Source organism: Aethalodelphis obliquidens, unplaced genomic scaffold (assembly GCF_003676395.1).
Source record: "Aethalodelphis obliquidens isolate GAN/ISIS:26980383/991018 unplaced genomic scaffold, ASM367639v1 scaffold83, whole genome shotgun sequence".
Classification (NCBI taxonomy): domain Eukaryota; kingdom Metazoa; phylum Chordata; class Mammalia; order Artiodactyla; family Delphinidae; genus Aethalodelphis; species Aethalodelphis obliquidens.
In genome coordinates this window covers 2,592,119-2,610,417 of record NW_020838027.1, presented here as the reverse complement: position 1 = coordinate 2,610,417, position 18,299 = coordinate 2,592,119, and the positions used below count along the sequence as shown (strand labels likewise).

Genomic DNA, 18,299 nt, shown 5'->3' with positions numbered 1-18,299 from the left:
TAACTTGGTGCCTGGCACAAGATAAACATTCAATCAATACTGACTCCTCACCCCCTTGTAATTCATGTAATTCATCAAACTGGGGGAAAGTTTGATACAAACCAATTTTTATTTCTTTCTAGGACTTTCCAACTTATGTAGAAGAAGAAGAACAAAGCCCGATGACTAATTATAACAAGGTTTTATGTAACTCATTTCAAAGAAGTATATAAAAACAAAATTTAATTATTATGAATATTGTCAGGGCATTTTCTTTTTAAACTCCGGTAGCTTTGAAGCAGTTCTGAAATAACTTACAGTGCTATTTTTCTGGCGAGACTAACTTATTGGGCAGGTTCTCTAACAAGAAATTATTTCCACCGGCCTCAAAACAGGATCATTTAGGCAGAAAGAGCCATATGAACTCACTTAGTATATGCGATTCACTACTACTACATATTGCCCAAACTCATTTTATTTTCTACTTCCCCAGTCTCCTTGTAATTGTAACATATTCCTCCTACTCTCCAATAAAACCCATAATTTTAATTAGCTACAAACATCTTATTGCACACTCACTATACTACTGAATGCTGCTAAAAGAGGTAGACACTGCAAATTGCAGCTGCTGTCAGTCAGCTGGTAGAAGTCCTTTGAAAAGCACAACAGCACTAAGCACCAAATGCTCTGAAATTCTAGCCCAGTAAATCCCATTCCTAAGAGTCAAGTGCAGGAAAATGATGTGAAGAAAGGACAAGGCTATACAAAGCAGTTCACTTTGCTATTATCCATAACAGCGAACTCCTAGTAACAACAAAAATGGTCAATATTAGAAAAGTGTTCAGCAAGTTATGGATAATTTGATGGAATATTAGATGACTACTAAAATAACAATAAAGAAGAGAGATGGAAAAGACAATGTTAGGGAGAGAGAAGAGTAAACTTTTTATATTCTTTGATTCCAAATATTAAAAAAGATGTGAAATATGTATAACCATAAAGCCAAAGATAAAGTACACAAAAACAAAAATAGTTAAGAACATAAAAAACAGTGATTCTGCTAATACCTTCACAGAATTCTGTATTCACCAAGCAAATTCAAGATGCACTACATAATTTCTTACCACTGTGGCTGTATCTCTGGTTTCCTCCAATCCCTCCTCCAGATCACTCAGAGGTTCAAGGTCCAGATCCTTTTCTTTTTCTTTTTCTATTAGTTCTTTTACTTTTTTCCTTCTATTTTTTCCACTCCCATAAATACCAATGTCAGTTCGGGGACTAAGCACCTACAAAAATAAAACCAAATATGGAGCTCTGGTTTAAAAAAAAAAAATCTCAAAACTGAAAATAAAATGAACCATTTACTGACCACTCACACGTCTTAGACACGTTCTTATGAACCTCATATGCATTATCTAATTCAAAACTGCCAACAAGCCTCTGATGTAGGTGGTATTATCGGCACTGTACAAACGAGGGAAACCAGAAAGGCAACAACTTGCCCACAGACACAGGGTTAGCACTAGGAAGCCAGTCCTCAAACATGAAAATATCGTACTCCAAAGTCTATGCTCTTAACTACTATGTTCAACTGTTCAATAGGAAAAGGGTAATGAGTATTGAAATTTGTGCTTCTCACTATTCACAATAGCCAAGACATGGAAGCAACCTAAGTGTCCATCAACAGGAATGGGTGAAGAAGATGTGGTACATATATACAATGGAATATTACTCAGCCATAAAAAAGAATGAAATAATGCCATTTGCTGCAACACAGATGGACCTAGAGATTATCATACTAAGTGAAGAAAAACAGAGAAAGACAAATATTATGATATCACTTCTATGTGGAATCTAAAAAACATGATACAAATGAACTTATTTACAAGACAGACACAGAGTCACAAACATAGAAAACAAACCTATGGTTACCAAAGGGAAAAGATGGGGGGAAGGATAAATTAGGAGCTTGGGATTAACAGATACATACTACCTATATATAAAATAGATAAACAACAAGGTCCTACTGTACAGCACAGGGAACTATATTCAGCATCTTGTAATAACCTATAATGGAAAAGAATCTGAAAAAGAATATATACTTGTGGGACTTCCCTGGTGGCACACTGGTTAAGAATCTGCCTGCCAATGCAGGGGACACAGGTTTGATTCCTGGTCCGGGAAGATCCCACATGCTGCAGAGCAGCTAAGCTCATGCACCACAACTACTGAGTCTGCGCTCTAGCCACAACTACTGAGCCTGTGAGCCACAACTACTGAAGCCTGCGTGCCTAGAGCCTGTGCTCCGCAACAAGAGAAGCCACCACAATGAGAAGCCAGGGCACCACAGTGAAGAGTAGCCCCCGCTCGCCACAACTAGAGAAAAGCCCACGCACAGCAACGAAGACCCAATGCAGCCATCAATCAATCAATCAATCAATCAATTTAGAATATGTATGTATAACTGAATCACTTTGCTATACACCAGAAACTAACACAACACTGTTAATCAACTATACTTCAATTAAAAAAGATTTTTTTTAAATTTGTGCCTCTGAGAAATAAGATCTTTCAGTGACAGAGTCCATTATAACAGCAGAGATAAGATCAGGCTGACTTCTTTTTCTAGACATAGTATTAGATGAACTGGAAACAAGTCTGCCCAAGGCTCCAGATTACTGGTCAACATCTGATATTACCCAAAACGGAATCACCTGTGTAACCATGACCTGATAAACTGAAAACAACCCTCACCTCAGGTATTACATCAGCAACTTCTGATGAGGGTGCTGAAGTGCACACACATAAAGTAAACCGCCCCTCACCTGGAGCAACGTGTGGCTGGAATTCTTCTTAAGAAAGGTCCTCCCAGTCCGTTCTCTCCAGGCCCGTGCTGCCGCCACTTGTGACTCCACCTGGGGCAACGCATCAAGACGCACAGGGAGAGGGCGGCCTTTGGCAGATAAGCTTTCCAGCTGCTCCAAGTAAGCATAATTGCTGCCACTCTGGAGAACAAAGGGCATCCTTACACAATTTGCAATCTCTTAGAAAGTCTGGCAATATATTGTTGGTAGACCTCACAAAGACTTTAGCGTTAACTTTTTCATTAAATATTATTCTTTGAACCTAACTGTATCAATATCTCTTGAATTAACAGAGCCTTCCAACGTCCTTTAAAAAAAGTTTGCGTAAATTCACACTGTCAAAGATTTTTGTTTTATTAATAACAAGGGACCCAGTGAGATGTAAAAACTAGTTCAAAGGACAATCTAAAAACAAACGTATATAAATGCAATTAGGAATGAGGAAAGGAATTTGCTAGTAGATGGAAACAGGTATTTAATATCATACCCATCAATGGAATCATCTTTTCTACAGTGTGGAAAATCATTTGTTCCTTACAAATTTAATTACTTTTCTACAGACTAATTCATTCACATTACTATCATTTTTAAAGAACTGAGAGAGTTGTAAAATAGCTTGGTCAAAGAAAGTCTAAGGCATACACTCCTAGAATCAAATCATCCTGGATGGTTCGCTAAACGACATCCACCGTTCTACAGACAGGACATAAGTAATCTCTTCTGCCTGTTTCAAAGTCTTTCACAATTTTTCCAACTACTACAGAGCAGTATTTTAGTTCTGGTAACCACCTCCATTTTACATCCTACAAACACAAACAAGAATGGATATTTTCCTTCTAAGTCACAATGTTTCAATATTTCCACATAATGAAGTAATTATTGTTTTTCGAATTTATATGGCTTTAAATTTACTAAATAACTGAATCATTACAGGAAGTGAGAGTTAACGAGTAATCCATTCCAGGGACTCGGCAAGAATATCAGAAGTAGTAGGTTGGCAGCCTGTAGACAATAATTCAGCGCGACACCTCAGAGTGCATCAATCCCCCAGCAGACAGAACACATAACCTTTCCTATAAGAAACTGTGTATATCCCCATAACATTCATCACTACTCAGAAGCTATGAAGGAAAGGCATAGTGTTTCGTGCTAAACTGACATTCCAATAGTTACTTCCCACGTATTACCTGACATATTTGCCTATATATCCATTTTAGAAGTTACAATGAAACAGAAAGACAAGAAACTTAAGTCCAATTTTTAAAAAGAATGAGAAGGTTCTAGCCATAAGAGATATTATAATGGTATCATTAAATCACTATGGTACTAGGATAAGAATAGACAAAGAAGAGAATAATTGAAAGAGAAAAGAAAGCTCAGATACAGACAGGCTCAAGAAATATATTTACTACTACTCCCTTTCGTGCCCAACTACAGCCATCTGACTATAGAATACCTTCTGGCTAAGCCCAGACATAGACAGCCTCTCCCAGGCGACGTACCCTAAAGGGCAGCAGAAGCTGTCCACTCTCTTAGAGCTGACAAGCCAGTCCTCCCACTGAAGGGAAGCGTTTGGTGAGGAACAGTCCTCTATAATCACACAGGAAAACCATGACAGCTACCTCTACCTGCAGGCTCGGTCCTTCAATCAGAAGCAGCCAACTAAGGATTCTCAGTCATCTGCGAACAACCAACTGCCTGAAATAGGTCGAAGATGAAACAAACAGAGGAGCTGTCCTGATGAAAATAGATAATTTTAGAAAACAGAACAGAAAGAGTAGCAGTTAAGCAGGTCTCAGAAAAAGTCGACTGAAAAGAAAGTAACAGAGAAGTCATTAGAACTTGACACTTCGAATACTCTTTCTAAGGGCACCAGCTTAGGGGGAGAGGTGGCTTCCTTTTTCTTTCAGTGTAGTTCTACGATAAACAGTATTTACATACTCAATACGGTAAATGCTGCTTAACGGTTTTGTAATTCAGAAGAAAAATTATGTATTCAAGCACACTTTCATCTCTATCTAACGCTTAGCTCATTGTCTTGAACTACAGATGTATATGTCTCGCCAACTAGAATACGCAATGTTGAGGTCCAGGCTTCTATCTTTACACCCTTCCCTTACGTTTCTGCTCCCAAACAACCAGAAGAGTACCAAGAGTATTGTGGGGTTCAGTAAATGTTGATTTCAGTTTCTTTTTCTGCCACTTATTTTAAAAGTAGTTGGGGGACAGCAGGGCGGAGTGGGGGGAATAAATTAGGAGTTTGGAATTAACATATACACACTACTATATATAAAATAAGTAAACAACAAGGACCTACTCTATAGCACAGACAACTATACTCAATATCTTGTACTAACCTAAAATGGAAAAGAATCTGAGAAAGAATACAAATATATGTATAACTGAATCACTTTGCTGTACACTTGACACTAGCACAACGCTGTAAATTAACTATACTACAATTAAAGAAAAAAGTAATTGGTGTACATGGCAAAAAAGTCAAAGAACACAGCAGGAAATACACTCCTACTGCTAAGCACTAACTAAATGGCTAATTCTGTCATCTTTCATAGCAGGGAGTCAACAGAAACAAGTAAAGTTTAAACAGGTAATATATATTTTGAAATAAAAATCAGATGGAAAAACAAGTGAATTTTAAGTACATAATTATTTTAGTCCAGTTATTCTATTCTAAAGAATTAAAGGCTTAAAGGATTCATCTATGAGACAGCATTACCTGAATGGTAGGACAATTCAAAAGGCTCTTTACCTGAATAGCTTCCACTTTAGTTGTCCATTCTCGAGCCTTTTGTAAGGCTTCTTTCAGGGACAACACATTGGGTAGAAAGGCTGGAATATTCTTAGCTTCATTCACGATGCTTTCTAAACTTGCCACACTGTGCCGTGGTCTTAAAAAACACAAAAATAGGGTGGATGCATGAGGAAAAGTCAAAATACTACTACCAACACTTAAATAACATTTTAGAATGTGTAATGAACTTTCATACACATGACTTCACTTAATTCTTACCATAATCCTATAAGGGAGGCAAAACAGGTATTACCTCTATTTCTATTTTACAGACAAGAAAAGTTTAAGTCAAAGTAGACCAATTATTTTCCCCGAAGTCATTTAAAGTAGTAAATGGCACACATGAAACACTGACTCAGAATGAATCTCAGATCCCATGCTCTTTTTTTCACTACACTAAATTACTTCTACTTTAGTTCTTCACAATATCTGAAATTGTCAGAGATGCATATTAAACAGCTATGTAGAAAGCAGTAGTCTAGAAATCCATTAACGTTGACCAAGTATATTTAATTCAGCTACTTTCATTAACACCTTGTTACACAAAGATGAATAAAACATAGACCTTATCCTCAACTCATCAAGAATGATACTTGTACTGGAACTAGGAACAAATTACTATAGGTTCACTACCACCGGAAGCAGTAATTCTGCCTGGGGGAGTTGAGAAGGGTTTTGAATTAGGCCTTAAAGAAGAAGTACAATTTGGTCAAGTGAAGGGTTAAAGGAAAAACAACAGGAATATAATGAACAAAGACATAGAGAAAAATTTAAAAATAAGTTAAAAATAAGTTTAAGATGGGGAATGGTGAGAATGGGAGGTGGGGCAGGAGTAAAAGCAAGAAGCAGGGGAACTTGGCAGGAAAGAAAGACGCAGATTGAGAGGTCTTGAGAGACATGAATTTTCCTATGCGAGCAACAGGAAGCTACTGAGCGTGGGAACAGTTTGACCATCCATGAATCCTGCTATGTGCTGGGCATTGTGCTAGGTCCTAGAGATGATGAATGCACAGACTGACAGAGTCCTTGCCTCAGAAACTCTTTCATCTGGGGGGAGGTGATTATTAATAAAAAGTTACAATACGCTGTAAGTGCAATCCTAAAGGAAAGTAAAGATGCTATCAGAATATACAGTACGGGAACTTAACTGACTTGGCAGTGAAGGAAGAATTCCCAGAAGTGACCTCTAAGTTCGCTTACCCTTTCTGAATAGGAACTAGTCAGGAAACCTGGGACCAGACACTGGGTAGGGGTGGTGGAGGTGCGCCATAGGGGGTGGGCAGAGGGCAAGAGTGTTCCACAGGGGAATAAAATAAACATGTGCAAAGGTTCAGAGACAAGACAGAACACGGCAGGTCTGAAGAACCGGGCGGAGGAATCACTATGTTTAGAACACAGAATGCAAGAGGGAGGATGGCAAGGAGTGAGGGTAGATATTTAAGCAAAGGGCTAGATTACAGATGGCCTTATAAGTCAGGTTAAGGAAATGTGAACTTCATCCCAAGGGGAATGGGAAACAGTGAAGGGCTTTAAGCAAGGGAGTCAAACAGTCACAGCTGTATTTTAGGAAAATACTAGTTTCAGTGCGGACAATGGCTTACTGAGGGGTGAGGTCATAGACAGGACCTGGTGCTGTGATCCAAGCCATCCGTAACAACAGTCCAGAGAAAAAGAATGAAAGTGAAAAACACTGAGGAAATATCATCAGCATGACTTGGTAGCTAACTAAGTCTGACGGCAAAGAAACAGAAGGGTGGGGTCAAAGTTAATTTCCAAAGTTCTGGCTTGTTCAAATGAGTGAAAGAGGGTATAAGTCAAAGAAAACAGGAACAAAGGGAAAGAGCATGGGAAGGAGTTAACAAGGGTAATTTTGAATATGGGGAATTTGAGGTACCGATGGGACATCCTATGGAATTATCTAACAGGCAGACGGTATCTATAAAAAAAAATCTATGTTACAGATGAGAATTTGACATTAATCAGTATAAAGGTGGTAAATGGAGACAAGAAATTAAGATGAAATTTCCAAGGAGGTGTAAAGAGCGAGAAGTGGTCTAGGCCAGAATCTTGAGGAAAGTCATTCTGAAAGAGGCACAGAGAGATGGTCAAAGACAAAGGAGGCAGATAGCCAGAAACGAATGGTGACAGTGAACCAATGCTAAGAGATGAAGAATACGAAGTATGCGTTTCAGAAAGACAACTCAACAGGAGCTAGAAAAGGGAGGATTCACCTTCCCACTATCCCCACCAACCCCATCAGTCCTCTCTTTACCAACTTTATTCCCTTCACGACACTATCTGAAATTCACACACTCATTCACTTATTCACCTGTCTCTCCCCACTATGTCGGCTCTATTTTAGAGCAGGGACCTTGTGTCTTTTCCCTATGGCCTCCACTTAGAAACAGCACCTGGCGTGTAGTAGGTACTCCATAAATACTCACTGAATTGCAAAGATCGAGGGAAAATGTAACAGTTATGTAACTAGGTCAGTGACAGTGGAGTTGAAGAAGAGAGATTCAAAAGGCATTCTGGAGGCAAAAATCACTAAAACTGGTTAAATGTAGGAAAATGGGAAAAAGAAAATTTTCAAGTATTACTAGCAATAAAATCTCACTCAGCAGACTACTATCAGTTGTATCAGGTGTACCAAATCATGGTCTGCACTCCAAAGTTATTTAACTTTTCCCATTTAATATGCTCCCACCTCCTAGAACCACCATGAATCTGAAGACATAGAGTGATCTGAATGCTTCAGATAGGAAAAGCTATAAACTTTATTATATATTCTCAGTGGCATCTGGCATCCAGCACGTGTGGAGCCTTCTCCTGGCTGAACAGAACCGTGTTGATCAAATCATCTGAGGGAAAGCCTATCAAATGCATGCAAACTACGTGACTGGCGAAGCAGTTAAGTACATGGAGACGCTGGAGTGAAGCGGAAAAGGCTTACGCTTGTGCTCTTATTTGACAGCTACGTGATCTCTGTAAGCGTCCCGGCTTCCTCATCCTCACAAAGGAAATTACGCACACACTAATCTTAAGTGCTGAAAAAACACTTTCATAAAGAGCATTACCGTCAAACTGATGGGCGCTGTACTTCAATCCCACCAGTCCAACGGGTGCCGATGCTAACCCCTCACGCTCTCCTGCCTGATTGCCGTATCTCCCTCTACTTTCCTGCATGAATCCCCCACTCATGTGAAGACCACTTCACTTTTGTCACCTAAGCACATCCTACACATTCCTTAAGCTTAGCTTAGGATATTTCTCTTACCTCCCCTTCCACTTCAATCCCACTCATTCTTCAAGGCTCTATGTAAGTTCTTACCTTTCTCTCAAGCGTCTCTTCTGACCACCTAGGCTAGTAATGACCTCTCCTCCTCTGAATCCCTCTAGGATTTTTCTGGACCTCTCAGTTAACAACATACTGCAACACAGCTTTATATTTCTTAGCTCCTAACTAGAGTATCAGTAATGGAAGGGCTCTTATTAAAACAAGTACTCTGCACACAGTGTGCACACAATACTTGAAACTGTCTGTATACAGCCCGATCTGGTAACTTAGTCACCAGTCAGGGAAGGCACAAAACATTTAATTAAGACCCTCATGTTCCTCCTCCCTTTCCACTCTCTAATCTAGTTATTAAAGACGTGACAGTCCCCAACGTATGTGTTCACCTTGCCTGCAGGCAGACCTTGGCCTTTTCCTCCCATCGCTCAGAGACCGTGAGGAGCTCCTGAAGCTCAGCCATCGCTTTCTCCACCGCATGGTGGGGCGCCAACCCCACCCCAGAGTCTATCAATTTCTTCATGACATCCAAAGTGACCTGTTGTGGATCTGACAGGGTCAGTCGTACTTCGTCCAACCATCGAGCCTGCTGTAGCTCTTGCTTGAGTCGGGCTAATTCAGGTAGCTCCACGTAGAGACCAGAGCCCATATCTATCAACATCTGCAGTTTGGAAGAATCTGGGGTTTCATCCATCATGGCCTCCTGAGCACGTTCATGAAACTCTTCCACATCATCCAGTAGATTCTGAAAAGATCAAAAGAAAAAAAATAAAAAACAAACTTAAAAGACACAAAATGAGTATGGAATACATACAGTTCAGGCAAACTACCAAATTCTAGACTATCTAATAATCTCAGCATCATAGCACCAAACAGATATGATAAAGGCAAAAATATGTTTCTCTGTAATTACATACTCCTACTTTTAAATATGATTAATTCACTCAGAAAATATTTAATGACTGCTGACTTAGTTACAGGCACTATTCTAGGCATACAGCATTAAACAAAAATACAAAGCCTTTGTCTTCAAGGAACACATATTTTAATGTAAGTGGCCAGACAGTGAAGACATGAATAAAATGTTTCGGTTAGTTTTAAGTGCTATGAAAATCAAATGGGGCAATACAATACGATACAATACGATACAATACAAAGTGATCAGAGGGAATGGGGGGGAGGGGCATATTACTTTGCAATGATGGTCACAAAAGACAGATGAGCCAAAACTAAAATGAGGAGGTAGAGGAGGAAACCGCATGGAGACCTGGAAGAGAGTAGTTCAGGCAGGGCAAATAATCACTGCAAAAGCTTTTAAAGAGGAATGAGCTTGTGTCTTGCTCCTAAGTGGCTGATGGGGAGCAAAGTGGAAGCAGGAGAAAGCAGTTAAGGAATAAGCAGAGGTCAGATTACATAATGCCTTGTAGATTAATTGCAATGAGTTTGCATTTCATTTGAATGGCTTTGGGGAACCAAAGGAGGATTTTAACCACATGGTAGTGGTATGATTTTATTCCTATTTTATTACATAATCACTCTGGCTACTGAATAAAAAATAAACTTTCGGGGACAAGAACAGAAGAACAGAGACCAGTTAAGAAGTTGTTGCAGTAACCTAAGTGGCAGATTCCAGTGGTTCAGAGCCTAACTGAAGCACTGGAGGTGATGACTAGTTCACTCTGGGAGACGTTTTAGAAATAATACAATAGGAACACCTGTTTAGAGATGGAATGTGGTGCATAAGGGAAACAAAGGAATCAAGAATTTTGATTCATTAGAAGGCTTTTGAGATGTCTTTTAGTCTGCCAAAGGCAAATGCAGAGTATGCAACTGGATGTACGAGTCTGCAGAAAAGAAGAAAGGCAGAGCTGGGAATCAGCTGGACATAGGTGATATTTAACGTCGCCAAAGAAGATATTAAAGAAAGGGCCAAGACTCCCAATATACTCCAGATTTAGAAGCCAAGCCAAGGAGAAATCAAAAAGCTTCCCTAAAGAGAAGGAACTGGGAATTGTGAGTCTAAGAAAACCAGGGAGTACGGTGTCAGATGCTTAGAAAAGAAAGTCTCTCAGGAAGGAAAGCATGGTCAACCAGCAAAACGCTCTTATGACATGGGCTTAAGACAACACAACTGATACTGGATTTCATGGTTGATAATCTTGGTAAAAAACATTTTAGATACACAGCCATCGCCAAATCACAAGAACACACCACAAACTATCAGAAGATTACTAACTATGCAGATTCATGTATTTGGTACTTTTGAGATTTTACATATTCATTAAACCATGAGGGCCCTGGTAATTTCAGAGTTCTGCATTTTTAAAAGTTCATGAACTAGTAATCACTGATACATTCAGATTCCTTTAACTAATTTTTTACATTTCAATTACATCTAAATTAAACGGAGGGTCTGGCTTAAAATTAATATAGAAAAAAATATTCTAAACTAGGCTTAGTTCCAGAATTCTAAAGGGGGAATCAAAGACTAAGAATGAAGCCAAGAGTTCTTATTGCCTACTAAAAATCCTTAAATAGCAGCACTTATTTGAGAAAAGAAACAAACAGAACAAAAAAACGAATCTCGACACACTATTCTCTTTACCCAAAACAGGAGCCCATACTACAAAGGATATTACCCAGAAAAGAATGTGATACTCCACCTTTACTTGTCGAGCTTGGCTGATGACACATGGAAGACTAAAAAGCTGTTGGACAAAGGCCTTCAACTCTTCCACTGTCAGTTTGGTCCGAGTCCTCCCACTATCTGGGCTCTGCCTGATGTGAAATAATATTGAGACGTAAGTAAGAAAAATTCACAGTCATTCCCATATCAAAGGGGTTTCTAGTCTCTTTAGAATTCTAACCCAAGAAATCCCAGAATACTAGTGTTTGAGGGATTTCACTGCAATGGTGATCACTTCCAAATTAAGTGTTTAGCTCTTCGGGTAATGACTCAAAGATTCAACTCTCCAAGTTACAGTTCCTCCAATCTCACAAGTATTAAACATTTCAAACATTTAATAAATTCCTCACAGTAAAATGTTAAGTTCACTGATAAAACTAAATCTTCTACCTCAAGAAACTTAAGATATAGAACAAAGACCTTTAAAACCTGGCTTAGGAGACTATAAACCCTCAGAAACTGATTCAAAACTATGTCAGTATGTGCATTTTTCTAAGAAAAGGGTCTTTAAGCTTTCACCAGATCCTCCAAGGGGGTCAGTGACCCAATGACAGGTGAAGAGTCACTGATCAATGTTGCTAAGAAAAGTTCTCTGATAAAACAGAATATAAAAAAACATATAAAGTAATTAGAGACCCAATGTGAACTGCTATAGAAAAAGGCATTCAGATACAAGAAACGTGTTGGAATTACTAAGAAACAATACCACAGCGAATTAAACACACGTGAATTACATGAAATTAAGGGCACATACTTCCAGCTCTGTAACAACAGCCTCCCCGGCACCCAGGTTACTCTTTGCTGCCACCTGCCTTCAGCCTGCAGTATCGTTTATTTACAAATGCTTAGTGCACACCTACGCAGTGCCAGGCATTCTTCAAAGCACAGCAGTAAGAAAAAGGATGAAAATCCCCAACATTCTATTCTAGCATACCTTCTAGTGGGGCTGGGAAAGGAAGAAGGAGATAAGATAATAGATAAGTAAATTCGTCTATCAGGAGGTGACAGGGACAGAAGAAAAACAAAGCAGGAAAGAATAAAAGGCTGCAATTTTACAGGGGTTATCAGAGAAGGCCTCTCCAAGAATGCAACGTCTGTAAAAGACATGAAAGAAGTGAGGGAATAAGCCACCTGGGTATCAGGGGAAGAAAACTCCAAGCAGAGCCAAGAGCAAGCATGAAGGCCCTAAGCAGGAAGACACTGGTGTGTATGAAGAACAGAGGGAGAGGGTTCAGGGTGGAGCAAGAAAGAAGGGAGACCAGGAGACATGGTTAGGGCATTACTGGGGGAGGGAAAACACGGCCTCAAAAGACAGGGCAGGGCCTCACAGGCCAGTTAAGACTTTGCCTTTATTCTGGTCAAAACAAAACAAAACAGAAAACCACTGGAGAACTCAGCTCTTCTTAGTCTTACCTGTGCTTCTGCTTTTTGCTCAGAAGCAGCTGAGCCACAGAAGCACAGGTCTCAGCTTCTTTTACAGCATCCCTGAGTTTTCGAAAGAGATCATTTTCTGGATATTTCCTATCCTCAGCATCTTCCAGCATTACTCGTAATTCAATCAAATCTGTAAAAATAAATTAAAAGCCATATACTATGACCACAGAAAATAAAAAACCATTCACCAAGCAATTAGCAGAAACACACCACAGCTGTGAAAATCTCACCAATACATAATACTTTTGCTTATGACCAGGTGCTCATTTCTAATCCTTATAGACAATTTCTCTTTCTCAATAAGCCTTTAATGTTAGTCCACTGGTAACAATGGGGTTCCCAAAAATATATGATACATCTACTGCAAGTTAGCTATTTGTCCCATTTTACATCCACTTTTTCACTTAAAAGAAGATTCTCAAACAGGAAATTAATTCTGTAGTGAACCAACCCATTAGTCTCAAATCTCATATGAAGCCTAGGATTTTTCCTTCCTGGAGGAAAACAAAACAACGCCTCTTGCAAAGTGACAACCATTTCAGTGTGTGCTTAGAAAGGAAGAAACGTAACCTTTCTTGTGGTTGAAGTTGGCAGCTAATGCTTCTGTAACACGACTGACCCAAGTGTCATACGACTGTGCCCTGACTTTCACACCATACAGCAGAGAAGGGAGGTCCTCTAATGGGTAGCGATATCTAAAAAAAAAAAAACACCACACAAGAAAATAAAAACTTCCAAAAACCAACAACTTGAAAATAAATTAAAATTGACATACAATCAGCTTAAGGAAAGTAAAATGGCCAGGGGAACGGGGTTTTGGTAGATACATAAAGAGAAAATCTAAGCCCACAGAGTTTTAATTCAGGGAGAGACAAGGAACATGTGAAATCAACTTGATAAAACAACTAACTTTAGGTGCCAAGTTTCGGGCCAAATTTAATGGGCTGGTCCTCAAGCAAGGAGGCAAACAGACAAGAGGTTACCAGTCCAAACACAGGGAAGGGCTTTACAAAGGACAGGACTGACATTAATTTTAAAAGACGGTAACAGAAGTTTTACAAGAAACTTCTGGATACCTAAGACATTTTTTCTGCATGGGGCAGGGGCACAGATCAGTTGGATGGTAGAGACACACAAGCCGCTCAGGATTACAGGAACACGTGAGAGCAGAGAGAAAACAGGTGGTTCTGCATGCTGAACACTGTCGCTCATCATCAGGAACAAGTTCAAACACTTCTTCTTCCGACATCAGGACGCCCTGAAATACAATTGATGTCACTACATCAAGTCTTTCCAGTCTTTCGAGCATCAGAGAACTTCAGTTGTTAAATTTTTTTCTACTCTGACAATATAAACATGGGAGGTACAATGGCACATCATCAAAATACTTTCTAAAAACACCACCAATTTTTTTTTTATGAGCAAGACTAAACCTTGGTGTCTAAGAATGCACATGTGACTGAGGAAACATCTTTAAATGCAAGAAATGATTACTACAAATGTTAAAAGTCATTTTTTGAGGGAAGGAAAGGAATCTATAATTGGGAGGTACTTTGAAGATGGCTGACAGATTTTTTTTGCACAGTAAGCCAATATTTTTGTATTTACTAGTATTATTTTCTAATATATTTTGCCCTAAAGGCCTTTTTGTATATACAATTTTTAAAGGTTACACTCTATTTATAGTTATTACAAAATATTGGCTAGCTGATAAAAGTTCTATTTCCTGACCATACTGTGATGACAACAAAGTTTACTACATAATAATTCACGAAGTTCTTGTTTGTCTTATGTGGTTTTGTTTCCTATATAAAATAAGAAAAAGATCAATCGAAAATAAAAATTACTGTCCCCAGGGACAATATACCCTTGAACCAGAAATATTAGTAATCTATAATCTAAAAATAACACTGATCAAACATATGCAAGGATAAAGAAATGTAAAATTAAACTATGCAAATCTAAATATAATCTACTTCAAAAAGGCATCGAAAAGAAAGCTAATCTTTTTTAACAAATTTTATTCTATTTTTTTTTTTTTTTTTTTTTGGCCGCCCTACTGCAGCTTGCAGGATCTTAGTTCCCCGACCAGGGATTGAACTCTGGGCCCTCAGCAGTGAGAGTGCGAAGTCCTATCACTGGACCACCAGGGAATTCCCAAGAAAGTTAATCTTTTATATACAGAATGGATAAACAACAAGATCCTACTGTATAGAACAAAGAACTATATTCAATATCCTGTGATAAACCATAATGTAAAAAAGTATATATGTAAAACTGAATCACTCTGCCATATAGCAGAAATTAACAACATTGTAAATCAACTATATGTCAATAAAAAAATATCAAAGTTGAAAAAAAAAGCTTATCAAATTCAGCATGCCACTTAAAGTAAAGGCACTTGAAGTGCATTTTACAAAGACTTCCATTTAATAGACAAGGGGGTTCCGTTTACAGTTTCTACTTACTTGAGCAAGGTACTTACACACCAGTAAATAAAGAAGTAAATCTGGCGGAAGGTAAATGCTGTGTATTATATCCCTTCCAACTTAGAGCTTAACAAATACCAGCATATTAACAGATCAGAGACGTTTTACAGTAAAGAATTCCAGTCATTGTGCTTCCCTGGTGGCGCAGTGGTTGAGAGTCCGCCTGCCGATGCAGGGGACACGGGTTCGTGCCCCGGTCCGGGAAGATCCCACATGCCGCAGAGCGGCTGGGCCCGTGAGCCATGGCCGCTATGCCTGCGCGTCCGGAGCCTGTGCTCCGCAACGGGAGAGGCCACAACGGTGAGAGGCCCGCGTAACGCAAAAAAAAAAAAAGAAGAATTCCATTCATTTTTATCTTGGTTCTTTGAAAAATTCAATAAAATTGATAAGCCTCTAGCCAGGCTAACTAATAAAAGAGAACATCACAGATGCCATGGACGTTAAAAGGATAATAAAGGAATACTAAGAACAGCTCTATGCCCACCAATTCCTTGAAAGACACAAGCTGTCAAAACCTACACAAGAAGAAATAGACAACCTGAATAGGTCTGTATCTAGAAAGAAATTCAAACAATAATTAATAACCTCCAAAAACAGAAAGCACTGGACCCAGACAGGTTCACTGGTGAATTCTACCAAAGATTTATGGAAGAAATTATACCAATTCTCTATAATCTCTTTCAGAGGATGGAAGAAGAGGGAATATTTCTTAACTCATTCTCTGAGGCCAAGCATTACCTTAATACCAAAACCAGACAAAAACATCACAAGTAAAGAAAAATACAGGCCAATATCTCTCGTGAACACAGATGCAAAAATGCTCAATAAAATGTACGCAAATTGAATCCAACACTGTATATACACCACAATCAAGTGGGATTCACCCCAGGTATGCAACACTGGTTCAACGTTCAAAAATCAATTAAAGTAATCCTACTGATAGGCTTCAGAAGGAAAATCACTTGATCACATCAATAAATGCAGAAAAAACATTTAACAAAACCCAACTCCTACAGCTGGTAAAAACTCTCAATAAACTAGAAATAGAGTGGAACTTCTTCAACCTGATAAAGAGTATCTATTAAAAAAACCTATAGGGCTTCCCTGGTGGCACAGTGGTTGAGAGTCCGCCTGCCGATGCAGCGGACACGGGTTCGTGCCCCGGTCCGGGAGGATCCCACATGCCGCGGAGCGGCTGGGCCTGTGAGCCATGGCCACTGAGCCTGCGCGTCTGGAGCCTGTGCTCCGCAATGGGAGAGGCCGCAACAGTGAGAGGCCCGCGTAGCACAAAAAACAAAACAAAACAAAAAAACCTATAGTTAACACTATATTTAATGAGAAACTTCCCCACTAACATCAGGTACAAGGCAAGGACGTCCTCTCCCATCACTCCTTTTTAACATCGTTCTGGAAGTCTTAGCTAAGCAATAAGACAAGGAAAGGAAATAAAAGGTATACAGATTGGGAAGAAAGAAACAAAACCATCTTTGTTCACAGATGACAAAATCATCTATGTAGAAAGTCTGAAAGTATCAACAAAAACACTCTTAAAATAAACAATTACAGCTAGGTTACAGGATAAAGGTTAATATACAAAAGTCAATTTCTGGGCTTCCCTGGTGGCGCAGTGGTTGAGAGTCCGCCTACCAATGCAGGGGACGTGGGTTCGTGCCCCGGTCCGGGAGGATCCCACATGCCGCGGAGCGGCTGGGCCTGTGAGCCATGGCCACTGAGCCTGCGCGTCTGGAGCCTGTGCTCCGCAATGGGAGAGGCCACAAAAGAGAGAGGCCCGCGTACCGCAAAAAAAAAAAAAAAAAAAAAAGTCAATTTCTTTCCTATATACCAGCAATGAACAAGTGGAATGTGAAATTAAAAACATAATGCCATTTACATTAGCACCCCTAAAAATGAAATACAGTTGACCCTTGGACAACACAGGTTTGAACTCTGTGGATCCACTTACATTCGGATTTTTTTCAATAGTAAATACTACAGTGCTGTACAGTCTGTGGTTGGCTAAATCTACAGATGCAGAGCCATGTGTGCAAAAGAACAGCGCATACGGAGGGCTGACCATAAATTTCTTTTAAGTAATTTTATTTTATTTATTTATCTTTTGTCTGCATTGGGTCTTCATTGCTGTGCGTGGGATTTCTCTCTAGTTGTGGCAAGTGGGGGCCACTCTTTGTTGCAGTGCGTGGGCTTCTCATTGCGGTGGCTTCTCTTGTTGTGGAGCATAGGCTCTAGGCACGCAGGCTTCAGTAGCTGCAGCACGTGGGCTCAGTAGTTGCAACACGCAGGCCCTAGAGTGCACAGGCTTCAGTAGTTGTGGCTCACGGTCTCAGTAGTTGTGGCTCGCAGGCTCTTGGGTGTGCGGGCTTCGGTAGTTGTGGCATGCGGGCTCAGTAGTTGTGCCTTGCAGGCTCTAGGGTGAGCGGGCTTCAGTAGTTGTGGTGCAAAGGCTTAGTTGCTCTGTGGCATGTGGGATCTTCCCGGACGAGGGCTCAAACCCATGTCCCCGCATTGGCAGGCAGATTCTTAACCACTGCGCCACCAGGGAAGGCCCTGACTATAAATTCTATGTGGATTTTCAATTCAGTGGAGGGTTGCCACCCCTAACCCCCACATTGTTCAAGGTTTAACTGTACTAAGGTATTGAACAAAATATGTACAAGGAAGAAAACTACAAAACTAATGAATGAAATCAAAGAACTAAGTAAATGGAGAGATATTCCACGTTCAC

General features: G+C 39.7%; 1 protein-coding gene across 3 annotated transcripts in view; it reads right to left on the bottom strand.

Moving 5' to 3' along the window:
* KDM5A (lysine demethylase 5A) overlaps positions 1-18,299 on the bottom strand; it is an 82,048-nt gene that overhangs the window by 23,958 nt on the left and 39,791 nt on the right. For all 3 annotated transcript variants that reach the window (XM_027093353.1, XM_027093351.1, XM_027093352.1), the window contains exons 15-22: positions 14,144-14,325; positions 13,638-13,762; positions 13,047-13,197; positions 11,611-11,725; positions 9,337-9,692; positions 5,614-5,752; positions 2,805-2,984; positions 1,104-1,265 (exon numbers count right to left, since the gene is read on the bottom strand). In XM_027093353.1, coding sequence (XP_026949154.1) covers positions 1,104-1,265; positions 2,805-2,984; positions 5,614-5,752; positions 9,337-9,692; positions 11,611-11,725; positions 13,047-13,197; positions 13,638-13,762; positions 14,144-14,325 — 1,410 coding nt within the window. The remainder of the gene's footprint in view (positions 1-1,103; positions 1,266-2,804; positions 2,985-5,613; positions 5,753-9,336; positions 9,693-11,610; positions 11,726-13,046; positions 13,198-13,637; positions 13,763-14,143; positions 14,326-18,299) is intronic.